This window comes from Hibiscus syriacus, unplaced genomic scaffold (assembly GCF_006381635.1).
Source record: "Hibiscus syriacus cultivar Baekdansim isolate YM2019G1 unplaced genomic scaffold, ASM638163v2 tig00110220_pilon, whole genome shotgun sequence".
NCBI classification, from domain to species: domain Eukaryota; kingdom Viridiplantae; phylum Streptophyta; class Magnoliopsida; order Malvales; family Malvaceae; genus Hibiscus; species Hibiscus syriacus.
This window is the reverse complement of record NW_024062634.1, coordinates 216,054-229,701: the sequence shown is the minus strand read 5'-3', so window position 1 is coordinate 229,701 and position 13,648 is coordinate 216,054. Positions and strand designations below refer to the sequence as shown.

The 13,648-nt window shown below is 28.3% G+C and overlaps 1 protein-coding gene across 1 annotated transcript; it reads left to right on the top strand.

Moving 5' to 3' along the window:
• The first annotated feature begins 11,356 nt into the window (after window positions 1-11,356).
• Window positions 11,357-12,838, top strand: LOC120114127 (gibberellin 2-beta-dioxygenase 1-like). Its single transcript, XM_039135128.1, has 3 exons — window positions 11,357-11,837; window positions 11,930-12,290; window positions 12,404-12,838. Exons 1-3 carry the CDS (start codon window positions 11,458-11,460, stop codon window positions 12,653-12,655), a joined length of 993 nt encoding a protein of 330 aa, XP_038991059.1. The 5' UTR covers window positions 11,357-11,457; the 3' UTR covers window positions 12,656-12,838.
• The last annotated feature ends 810 nt before the right edge of the window (window positions 12,839-13,648 follow it).

The window sequence follows — 13,648 nt, the reverse complement described above, 5'->3', positions numbered from 1 at the left end:
GTTTTATTTTAGAGGAGTTAAATCGTAGTTGACTACCGATTAACGTTTCCTTTTGATGTGATAGGTCCACGTGTGATATCACATTATCAAAAATTATCTTATGTGTTTTTATAAGTGTATGTACAACAACAACAACAACAAAACCCTATTCTCATATGTAATGGGGTAAGGGGGAGTAGGGCAGTAGGCTGCCCCAACGTCAGGTTGAGAGCAACTTCCGTGGAAGACCTCCGGCAGTCATAAAATTAAAAATGGAGATAAAATGCAATATATGTATATATATATATATATATATATATATTGAACAGTCTTCATATGCAATCTTATATGCGTGTCTGTAATGAGAAGTAATCATTGCAAATCCCTGCGAAAAAAAAAAATCTCTGTATATAGATAGAAACGTAAGACCCGACTAAATTTAAAACAATAAAACATGAAGAGAATGATACGCATAAGTCATCGATAGCAAGCTACGAGAAGGAATAAAGTCAAATGGGTTAAAACCTAAACTACGACAACACTACTCCTCTACCCTAGTTCTAAGCCTTCATAAATTCCAATTTCAGAAACGTATAGAACGTAGAAGTCAAGGGAATTACTACAAAGACATTAAAAGAAGACAGAGATGATACACCCTATGGATGTGACTCACACTACTCTACTACCCTGGTCTTAAGTCTCCATACTTTCCTATCAGAGGTCATGTCATCGGTAAAGTGACGAACACGAACGGGAGTATATTCATGTTTATGTTCATGTTAGTTGTTTTCAACTTTCTTAGTTTTTTTTTTAGAGTATGCAAATCATTAGTTGACTACCAATCAACACTTCCTTTTGATGTGATAAGTTCACGTGTGATGTCACATCATCAAAAAAGTATTTTTAAACTATTTTTATATGCGTTTTTATGAGTGTATATGTAATTAATTATAATTATAGTTTACTCTAAAAATATTTTTTTACTAAAATAACACCACGCATAGACTTATCATGTTCGTATGAAACATTGGCAGTCAGTCAAAATCTAATAATTTTCATCAAATCATATGATATTTTACTCCAAAATAAAACGATGGAGCTAAAGTACTTTAAAAATAAGATAGGAAACAAAGTTACCGTTATAGAAACGTAGGGTAAATTAGGTTATTATGCTTTTGGAAACATAATTATTACTGGGATAATAATATGGCATCACCTCCGTAATAAATGGATAAGAATATGGATAAAACCATGGGACATCAACTTAGTATTAATTAATTCATATCACATTTCAGAAGATTAATTATTACTTGAATGATTTAATACTTTTCAATAAAAATATATATTTTATTATTATCAAATCAAATGCCGTTTAAGTGCACAACTATATATTTAATAAAGTAATAAATTCTTAATTGAATTAAATTGTAATCATTCTTGATATTGTCTAATAAATATTTTACAAATTAAATAAATTTTAATATGTCTTCATATGAAGTCATTTATATATAACAATTTATTAGTATGTATTTAATAAAATCGTAAAAGACTACATCATAAGACATATTTTTTTAATTTTTAATAAATAATATCTAGATCCAATCATTAACACAGTTGATTGATGCAACTTTATCTTATATATTTTCTTAAAAATTAATAAAAAATTGCTGGATTGATAAACATATTTTAAGATGATTATTATAATTATTATATACAGAGATAAGTTCCAATTAGATTAATATTAATAAAAACAATTGCTGGATTGGTAAAAATATTTTTATATTAATTTATAAAAATTAGATTTAAATAAATAAATGGTCTAGATTTAATTAACATTATAACATAAAAAATATTTTTTTAACTCACGATAAAACAATATATTTTTTACCCCAAATTTCAAACCCTAAAATCCCTCATCCATAACCCATAATCACTAACACATAACCATCAACTCATAAACTCTTAACTCTAAATCCTAAACCTAAGCCCTAATTCTAAAAATATTATATTACAATGAGTTAAAAAAATATATTAATCTATGTGTTATAAATTTTAGGGTAAACTATATGTTTTAATACTTAAACTTTCAATTTTAAGTATTAAAATCCCTCATCCATAACCCATAATCACTAACACATAACCATCAACTCATAAACTCTTAACTCTTAACTCTAAACCTAAGCCCTAATTCTAAAAATATTATATTACAATGAGTTAAAAAAATATATTAATCTATGAGTTATAAATTTTAGGGTAAACTATATATTTTAATACTTAAACTTTCAATTTTTTTAAAAACTATATTTAGTGTTTAGTTTTGTTTCATTTTTAGTACCACACCATTAAAAACTTAACGCGTTTAGTACCAAAACTATCAATTTTGATGCGTTTTAGTACATAATCTTTCAAAAAAAATTCAAACCTTAACATTAAATTTTTTAACGATGTACTAAAATAAAACAAAACTAATTTTAGCTATGATTCTAAAAAATTAAAAGTTTAGGCACTAAACGCATAATCTACCCTAAATTTTAATTAAACATAAGCGAGCTATTTATTTAAATCTAATGATTATAAACGATACAAGCCTCGTTAAAAAAAACACCTTCAATTAAACTCACAATTTATAAGTTGAGTGATGAATTATGTAATCTGCCCATAAAAAAGTGTCAAGTTGTAACAGTTCTGTTAAGTTTTTAACATCGGAGTACTAAAATGAAATAAATATTAAATATGATTTCGAAAAAAAATTAAAAGTTTAGATACCAAAATTGATCGATATTGATAATTTAAATATTAAACACGTAATTTATCTTATAAATTAACATAAAACTTATTAATTTTACATAAATTTGGATTCTAACTCATATATATATATATATATACTCCATGTGGTATTGAAATTATATATATACATATATATATATATATATACACACACTCCCTGTGGTATTGAAATTTCCATGACAACTCCTAGGGCATGGCCTAGTACACTAACGTGGCATGAAAAAAACTCATATATTGCAAACCCACCATCCACCAAGCTTTTTGAATAAGTCGATTATTCACAATGGGAATTGAGGCAATCTCCCATTCCTTTTGGATCACATGTTTTGGTGAATCTTTTCCTAGGATCTTAGGGAAGGCAATAAGATTTTATATTATGAGAGTAAATTTATTAAATTTTCAGAAAAGATAAATATATAAAATTTTAGGTGAAGTGAAAATAATTTTTTAATAAAAAAATATTTAAAATATATAAAAATTTAAAATTTTTAAGAGAATAATTACTCTCTCCCGCTCTCCTTCAATCCACCCCTGATAGGATCAATCCTAGTACACCCATCAACAAATGCAAACCCATTTTACAAATCTCTATTTTAAAAGAGCTTTTCATATTAGAACAAATTCATTTATTGGCATGGAGGGGTAGAGAAACTTTACTGGCAAGACCATCCCTCGACAAATAAAAAAAAATTGTTGCCCTTTAATTTTAAAGTTTTATATTAATTAATTTGTATCGATTCAAATAACACATCTAATTTTGATATGTGAGTCTCCTAACGAAGATTTTCTGCATACTCAATGAATCAAACCTAAGACTTTAATTTAATAATATCAAATTACTTATTTTAAAAAATTAAAATTTGATTCTCACACACATTTCTCTATATGCTCTGGCCCCTACATTTAAGTGTTTTTGGTTTGGTAAACGTTACCTCTTTTTCAAGGTAGGGGTCAGTGAGGCCGAAAATGAAAAGAAGTTCCCTTGGTTCATTGGTCACATCAAATATCAAAACCCAATCATGCATGCAACATATACCTGTCGATGAGCTGTTTTGCGTGTCCCATTTTATTGTGAGGGCCGGCACCATGCATATCTCCTTCTTACGTACAACCATTAAATATTGGTAACATCAACAATTTTATTATACACTTTTACATGTTATGGCCCTTCGTTCCCTTTTAACCCTCGCTAAGTGTGATTATAATATATATATATATATTGATAGATGAGACAGTTGCTCTTAAAAATTTAAAATTAACATAAATTTTAAATTTGTTTCTATGTATTTACAATTGAAAATATGTTTTGTCTCCTAGAATTTTATTTTACTCCTTGGAATTTTAGGTAATCTCCCTTAAGTTTAAGTTCGATCCCCTAACATAAAATCATACATTCGTCCCTGTTCATAGCTGGGGTGAGCACTGAAATTTGGATTTTCTTTGATTAGTCATCTATTTTATTGGTGGTGTCCACCTTAAAATTTTATTATTCCCACCATGAAATATTAATTTTCTTCGAATAGTGACCCATTTTATTGATGGTTTCCACACTAAAATTTTATCTATGTTCATTTCATTCAAATATTTTATACTGTTAACATATATGTGCTCACCCTCAAAAATATTTTTGAATTAGCCGCTATATATATATATATATATGGTTATATAGAAACTATGTATCATTCGTTTGAAGGCCAAGAAACTGAAAGATCGTAGTAATGGACAATGATGGAGAAAGCTTTCAATTTCGTGTCCCTTTTTTTCTTATATGGATTCTTTCATGTGGTTTGACAATACGCTTATCAGTCAATTTTAGCAGATTTGGAAATTTTAGAAATTAATATAGAAAAATATAATTTTAATTGTATTTGATACGTAATCCATGGAACTTTACGTGGAGTAATTGGATCCATATCAAGTCTTCAGATTCCTATATTTCAACTCCAAACCAAAGGTATATACTAAATACCTGTAGAAGAAAGGAATCCCTTCAATCGAGGGTACCTTTTTTCCCCATATAATTTCTTGTAATGTCGTGAGAAATTATAGATTTTCATTTCCATATACTTGTATTAATTTTACTACGTGTTTTACTTTTCTTGATACATAAATATTTTTTAAATTAATAATAACATAAAAATAAATATCATCAACACTAACATAAAAATACATGTAATCATAACTAATTTGTTTACAACTCAATCATAACTTATCTTTAGTCATTTGAGTGCATGTCATAAGAGAATTAGCTCGAGTTTCTAAAACATAGTTAAATTTATCTAAGCAAACACCAATTAGAGAGACGACGTTAAATCTAATCTCGAGAAAAAGAAAAATATATTACAATAACAGAAATAATGTACTGTAAAAGTAAAATAAAGGATCTACTATAGAGGTCATGAGTTCGAATAACTGCATCTGTAAAATGTATATGTGTGTCGTCAACGGATTAAAAAAAATCTAAACAAATATTACCTTCTAATTACCCTAAATTAATCATAAAATTCGTCAATCGTTGATCTTGTAATCAACAATAATCAGATTCTTTAAATGCATCAACAATGACAGGAGAATTTTTTTTTTTCTTTTTTCCTTGCTGAGAAAGGCTTACTGGTGATCGAATAGTCGTTTTCTGGTATGATTGTAGTTAATAATTAGACTGCACATAGCAATTTCTTCTATTTATCATAAATTCCAAGGGTTACTTCAGTCGATCTCAGTGAAAGCAATGGCTACCCAAATGGGGTCCATAGATTATATTCCTTTTTAATTCCAATAAAATACCCTATTGCATATGTTTTAATATCCAAATAACTATTCCTTTACACCACTTTGTGCACAAAATTCTCGATCAAATAATTATAATTATGACCAAAAGTAGTCAGATACATGCTTGATGATTATGTAATAATTATTAGGGTAAATTACAAATTTGATAATCGAATTTTATTTTTTTCTCCTATTTCACTCAATGTTCTTTAAATATTTTTAATATTCTTACTGAACTTAATACATTGATTTTTTGGTCAGTTAGTCGTTTCCTCAATAATGGCGTTGTAAATGAGCTTTTACACAGATGCAAAAAACGTCGTTTTAGTGAAAATTTTATTTCTTTTAAATGACGTCATTTTAACGCCGTCAGTCATTTAACGGTAGAGTGACAAAAAAACTTTTAATGTTTAGTGAGCAAAATATGAGAGATGGTAAAGTCTAGTGATGAAATTTGTAATTTACCCGTATTATTATTATTATTAGAGATAAAATAAATTTACATTAAAGTTTGAGTTTTCAATTTGGATTTGTTATCCTTCAACCAAATGCTATCCTTCATTTGGGGATTTGTGATCTCAAAAAATATTTATGAATATATGATGGTTTGGAATTATCGACAGATAAAATTAAAAGTAAAATTCTTGATAACAATCGATGATTTTATTCTATTTTTTGTATTTTCCAAAATTAAAATGAAACAGAATTAAAAAAAAATGTAAGAATTAAAATAATTATAAAAAACCTATATCATTTAAATTTTGATTTATCAATCATTATTTTTAAAAAATATTAGGGACGAATTATTAATACGTAACTGCTACAACCATTTTTCTCGTCACAATTATAATTTATCTGCATATTGAATATAAAAATAAATAAACTGAAGATTTTAAATAAAGAAAAATGTCAGAAAACAAAATGTGACCGACAGCGAAAGCTACGGATGAGATTAAGTCACGTAGACTAATAAAGAACGTGGCGTTATTAAGGACCCACGTGTTAAAACTATACAATTGGAGGTTGGCATGGCAGGCTCCTTTTAAGGATTTTCCATTTTTTATTCTTTTTATGATAAATATATATGTATATAAAAGTGTTAAGATCAATTTATGAAATGACCATCCAGCTCAGTTGGTAGAGTACAAGACTCTTATTTTGAGGTCGTGTGATCGAGTTTCATGGAGGACATTTCATAATTCGGAGGTCTCTACGGAAGCTGCTCTCAACCTGGCGTTGGGGGCAGCCTACTATCCTACTTCCCCCTTACCCCATTACATATGGGAATAAGAGTCAGCTAATTTTGTTAAGATCAATTTATATTGTATAAAAAAAATTAGTTTTACGCATTTTTTGGATCATTTAATTGAGAAAAAGATTGAGATTAATTTATAAAATTAATTTCTCTAATTTATTTATCTTAAAAAATATAAAATTAAAAGAATTTTATACATTATAATTTAATATTATCCCTATATATACATATACACTGTATACTGAAAATTTTATTTTGCAGAGAAATTTCAGAAAATGTTGTATAAATAAACTTATAATGTTCTTATCAATGATTATAAGATTGTAAATTATTTATGAGTTTAAAAATTTTATATCTCATCATATTTTTATGTTTCCATGGAACATATATAATCAGTATAAAATATTTTTTTTAAAATTTTAATCATAATTTAAGTTCTTATAATTTATATATTATATATAAAAAATTAGATATTACTTAAATATATATTTTTAACTTACAACATCAAGTCTGAAATAATCATTTAATTTATCTTTTCAAAAAATACATATTTAGAACTCATTGAATGATCTAATATACAAAGAGATTGTTATTCTCTCTTGAGGTATTAAGTTCAAGCATATGCGTCTGTTGGGTGTATTAACGTCGTTTATTGTTAAAATATTATAAATAGATGCTACATTCTAATCACCACAGATCATTTAAAAAACACACATTTACGACAATATTAAACACTCAAATCTTAAACTAACATTTTTAAAAAACATGTTTTAAACCCATTTTTCAAAAAAAAATTATAACACTTTTTAAAGTCAATGCTAAACTAATTCTTGGACTCGATAGTCAACCATCCTTTGTTTCTCTCTTTCTTTTCATACATTGTTTTGGAATGACCCAAAGAAAAAGTACAATCCATTTGAAGCATGAATGTAGCAAATAAATGGTGTATTCATTTTACTACACATTACACATGCTATGCTATTTCACGTCACTTTTTCTCCTTTTGGTATCTTTGAATGTTTAGGCACGTTTTGGTCAAAGATTACATTACTCCTTATATATATAATTTGTTGAGATTAGATAAAAATGTATTAATACGATAAAATTTCAGGGTAGACACCATAGAATTTTAAGGTGGGGTACACATGTATTAATAAAGAAAACTTTGAGTTTTAAAGAAGAAAATTCGAATTCTAATAAATTTTAGAATAGACACGTATCCACCCTAACATCGATGTACGTCCGCCAATATATATATGTATATATTATTTTCAATGTTATTTTTAAGTTTGTGATTAATTTAGTTTAATTTAATTAATTTCAAAATAATTAAATCTTAAACTACAATTGAAATAAATAAATAAATTATAGGTACCGGGGCCCTTGTACTAACGACATATTTTCTTCCTTGCATACTCATGTACCTAACAAATACAGCTTTTATCATAATAAATATATGTTAGGTACCAATGTCATGAGCTTGAAAAATAAAATTAATTTATTAATTAGGTGGGCAGGGCCGATATTGTATTCTTTTAATAGTATGGGATGTGGATAAATATAAGGTAGTATTTGTTTATAATTTTTTTTAGACATTAATAATGCATACATATTCCATAGACACAACTGTTATAATCTGATTTTTTTTAATAAAAATAACATTTTTTAACTACCGAAGTCCTTTGTATGCAGAAAATTCCGTTGGGGAACTCGCTTATTAAAGTCGAGTGTGTGAAACGGATCAATCTAGATTACTCCGAGCAAAACTCTAATAATTGAAAAGGTAATAAAAATCTATTATTTTGAGAAACTTCTTGAGGGACAAACCTTGGTCGATTAGAAGCTCACTATCATTAGCGTTGCCTCATAATTCGGAGGTTCTTAACCTTGAGGTCGTGGGATCGAATCCCACGGAGGGCATTTTCATAATTCGGAGGTCTCTTACGAAGCTGCTCTCAACCTGGTGTTGGGGGTAGCCTACTATCTTACCTCCCCTTACCCCATATATATGGGAAAAAAGGGACAGCGTTGCCTAATTTGTCAATAACAAGGTTCAATATTATTCAAGACATGCACCAATAATAGAGCTATGCCAAAATTGATCGTTGAAGTAGTTGATTAAACATTGGCCTAAAAAGTACAACTCGTACTTGATAAACGAATTAGAATTGTGCATGAAACATCAATATGTCATGTCCCAACCGTATCCATGCACTACAGTAGAACAAGTTTTTTTACACCGTTTTTCAATTATATAACGGCGTTTTTAAGCTAACTTACGTATAAAATTAAAAAAAAATTATCATTACATCAAGTGCTTAGATCAGTTGATTAAAGTTGTTTCAATTTAATTAAACGTTTTAAGTTTACACTAATAGTTTGGGATGAAATTAAAACATAAAAAAATTTGAAGATTAATTTAGAATGAAGATCATAGTTCAGGGATTAAATTATAACTTTTAAAAGTTTTAAGAATAATTTTGAATGATAATCACAGTTTAAAGATGAAATTAAAATATTTGAAGATTCAAGAATTAATTTATAATGAGGATCATAATTGAGAATGTGTGATGTGATTATTTTTTTTCTAATGAAAGTATTTACGATATAAAGAACGAAACTCGTTGAATGATTAAAAGGAAATGTTATTTTCCTTAGATAATCCGAACTCGAGCAATACGTCGGTAAAGTAAGTGTTGTCAACCATAAACATAGTTACTCATTAAACTTATTGAACTATTACAAAATATTCATTAATAATTTTAAAATAATTATAAAGTGCTCAACAAAAACCATCAAAATATAACAAAATGATAATTAAACTTATTATAAAATGAATTTTTAACTTATCAAAATTTATAATTATATATAATCACATTAAATATTTTATAATAATTCAAAAAATTTATAATCATTTTATAATATTTAAAAATTAATAATATATCATTTTAACATCATTCAATAACCTCTAATATCATTTCCCCTACGTCAAAAAATAGCAATCACATTGCAGTTAGACTCATTGGTGTTGACTACACTGTTTGTGTGTGTGAAAACTCCTTATGTACGACCTCTGCATGTTAGGAAGTAAAAATAAGGTGGTGTTTGTTTTTGTAGAGGTAAAAGGTCTGTAGTCTGCGGACCACATCTGCAGGCATCTGCAGCAGAAGAGGTAGACCAAAAGTCTGCAGTCTGCAAGAAGAAAACTGTTTGTTTTTTAACGTCTGCAGACTGCTAAAATGAACTAAAATATAAATAAACTTATTTTTTAAACTTAAAAGAGTTTTGCAATAATGAGATTTAAATAATTTTAGTTTTATAATACTGAAATTTAAATAATCCATACAATTACAATAATAAATTTTTTAAAATAAATCAATTCAGATTTTAAAATAAATCAATTCATACTAATAAATTATTTAAAATAAATCAATCCATACAACTACAATAATAAATCAATCTATATTTTAAAATAAATCAATCATACTAATAAATTATTTAAAATAAATCAATCCATATTTTAAAATAAATCAATACATACTAATAAATTATTTAAAATAAATCAATCTATATTTTAAAATTAATCAATCCATACTAATAAATTATTTAAAATAAATCAATCCATACAACTACAATAATAAATCAATCCATATTTTAAAATAAATCAATCCATACTAATAAATTATTTAAAATAAATTATTTAAAATAAATCAATCCATATTTTATAATAAATTATTTTAAAATTTATTTTAAATAAATTATTTTATAATAAATTATTTTAAAATAAATAACCTTATTAAATTATTTAAAATTATTTTAATAAATAACTATATTTTATAATTGTTCTTGAAGATGTTTGAAGACCTTTGAAGACATAAAATCAAGTCTGCACCAAGAAGAGCTCGCGCAGACGTTTGAAGAGCTTCTGTCTTCTAAAAAATAAACAGTCTGCGAAGTCTAATGTCTGCACGTGTTCTGCGCGACGCATACATAAGTGGTTTGAAGAGCTTGCACAGTTAAAACAAACACCACCTAAATGTCAAAGGAGAATGTATCTTATCTATGGAGTATTGCTATTATTTTTCAATAAAATATTTTGTATTTTTAATATACAAATGGTCATCCGACTATATAATGTTGCTATATTACGTCCTCAAACTATACAAAATGATTTTTCGACTATTAGAAGTTACAAAATGGTCACTTAATTATTCATTATATTCTAAATTCGTCATTTTTCTTTACAAATTTAACGTCATTGTGAGCTAAATGTTAATTTGATGCCTGAGATTTGATAAAATCTGATTCCACAATTTCAAATGACTATTATATATAAGATAACATATTAACATATAGCTCAGACTATCGTTAATTTTTTAATGAAAAAGAACGAGTTTAGAACATAATGAATAGTCAAATGATCATTTTTTAACTTTTAATAGTCGGACACCTTTGTTTACCCATAAAATATTTGTTTCTTATCTCCTTTTTGAAAATTCCCCACTTCCTATATTCCTATAAATAGCCCAGCAAGCCCCAAAGCCATTTTTTTCATGTACCCCCTCCCTCTCATCAAACTCAAAAGAAAATCTCATCACAAATTTTTTCAATAATTTCCATTTTGTTTCTTAATTTTCATTAAAAAAAACCCAACAAAGACAAAAACAATGTTGGTGTTGTCAAAACCAGCAATTGAACAGTTCTCTTACACCAGAAACAGCAGGCCAGCCTCTACATTGTTCACTCAAATCCCTCTTGTAGACCTCTCAAAGCCCGATTCAAAGCACCACATAATCAAAGCCTGCGAGGAGTTGGGATTCTTCAAGGTGGTCAACCATGGTGTTCCAATGGAATCCATTTCCCTGCTGGAATCTGAAGCCACCAAGTTCTTCGGTTTACCACTCTGCGAGAAACATGAAACAGGACAACCTGAGCCTTACGGTTACGGTAATAAAAGGATCGGTGTTCAAGGTGATGTTGGTTGGGTCGAGTATCTTCTCTTGACAACTAATCAAGACCTCAATCTCCATAGGTTCAAAACTCTCAGGTATGTCAGTTCATCAGACACACTGGGAAATGGGAGTTCCTTGTTCTTGTTATTGTATTTGATTCGAGTGTTTCGTTGTTGGTATTGTTCAGATTGGCTTTGAGTAACTACATGAAATCAGTGAAGAAAATGGCTTGTGAGATACTTGAAACAATTGCTGATGGGTTGAAGATTCAACCCAGAAATGTGTTGAGTAAGCTGTTAATGGATGAAGAGAGTGACTCCATTTTCAGGGTTAACCATTACCCACCATGCCCACATGTTCAACCTGCGAATGCTAATGGCAGCAACGGTGACGTGATTGGATTTGGTGAACACACTGACCCACAGATTATCTCAGTGCTAAGATCCAACAACACTTCTGGTCTCCAAATCTCCCTTAGAGACGGAACCTGGATTTCAGTTCCACCTGACCAGAACTCATTTTTCATCAATGTTGGTGACTCCCTACAGGTAAAAAACAGAAAAACTCGAATCCTTAGAAGAAGAACATTCTCTTCTACCACCGACACCGCTGTTCCTCGACTCGACTGTTGAGTTTTCTCTGATGGGTGATGTTTTTGCAGGTGATGACCAATGGGAGGTTTAAAAGTGTAAAGCACAGGGTGGTGACCAACAGTGAGAAATCTAGGCTTTCGATGATTTATTTTGGGGGACCACCGTTGAGCGAGAAGATAGCACCATTGCCGTCCCTGATGAGAGATGACCAGCAAAGCTTGTACAAAGAGTTTACATGGTTCGAGTACAAGAAATCTGCCCACAACTCAAGGTTGGCAGATAACAGGCTCATCCACTTTGAGAAAATTGCCGCCTCATAAGAAATAGGGTTCTAGTACAAAACATTTCCTATAGTTGGGAAACAAATTGTGTCTTCTCTTTTTTGCTACTTCTTTGTTTCTACTCACTGTAACTAGGACCTTCTCCTTCATATGGTACAAATTCCATTCCCATCTTAGGTACTGTATAAGGAGGTGTGACAATAAACACGTATATAAGATTTTATGTTAAAAGATGCGGTTTTCTTTCAGATATATAAAACTATAAATTTTAAAGAATACGAAATTAAATTACATTAAGAGATACGAATCGTTAACGAGTTATATTAAAATTTTAAAATGAAAAAAGGACTGCTGTGAATTCTTTGTAAAGTAGGCGATTCAATGCAGGAAAGCGGCGCTATTTCCAGGCGGGCCAAGTGAAAACCGTGTGCAGTGAGTGTAGGTCAAATTTGTTAAGATTAAGACATTACTAAAGGTTTTTCAACAATTAGAACTTCCACCATCTTATACGTCTCTTTTTCAATAACAATCATTTCTTTGTATTAAAATTATCATTTTTATTCGTTTTAGTACCTAAATTTTTTTTTAAATAAATTCAAAATTACACCTAACGTTTAGTTTTTATTTCGTTTTAGTATATAACCGTTAAGTTTAACATCACCACATTTTTATGGGTAAATTATATCATTCATCCCTCAACTATCTTCTCACTCCTATTTAGGTACTAAACTTTAAAATTTTTAATTTAACTACTTAACTTTCAAATTGCTCATATTTTAATCACTCTAGTTGATTTTATTAATAATTTTTGTGACCATTTTTATTATTTTATTAATATATAATTACAAATAAAAAATAAATTTGAAAGGTAGAGTGATTAAATTAGGAATAATTTGAAAGCTAGGTAATTAAATTTAAAAAGATTAAACTTTAGTGACAAAGTAGGAGTGAAAAGATGCTTGAGTGATAATGATGCAATTTACCCATTAAAAAGTATCACATGCAAATCACCCGTTAAGATACTAAAACAAA

What these genes read in the sequence shown, in the direction of transcription:
- LOC120114127 (XM_039135128.1), top strand. Translation starts at nt 11,458, where the DNA reads ATGTTGGTGTTGTCAAAACCAGCAATTGAACAGTTCTCTTACACCAGA. An exon ending in CATAGGTTCAAAACTCTCAG is followed by an intron (nt 11,838 to 11,929) that starts GTATGTCAGTTC and finishes GGTATTGTTCAG; the next exon opens with ATTGGCTTTGAGTAACTACA. An exon ending in ATGTTGGTGACTCCCTACAG is followed by an intron (nt 12,291 to 12,403) that starts GTAAAAAACAGA and finishes ATGTTTTTGCAG; the next exon opens with GTGATGACCAATGGGAGGTT.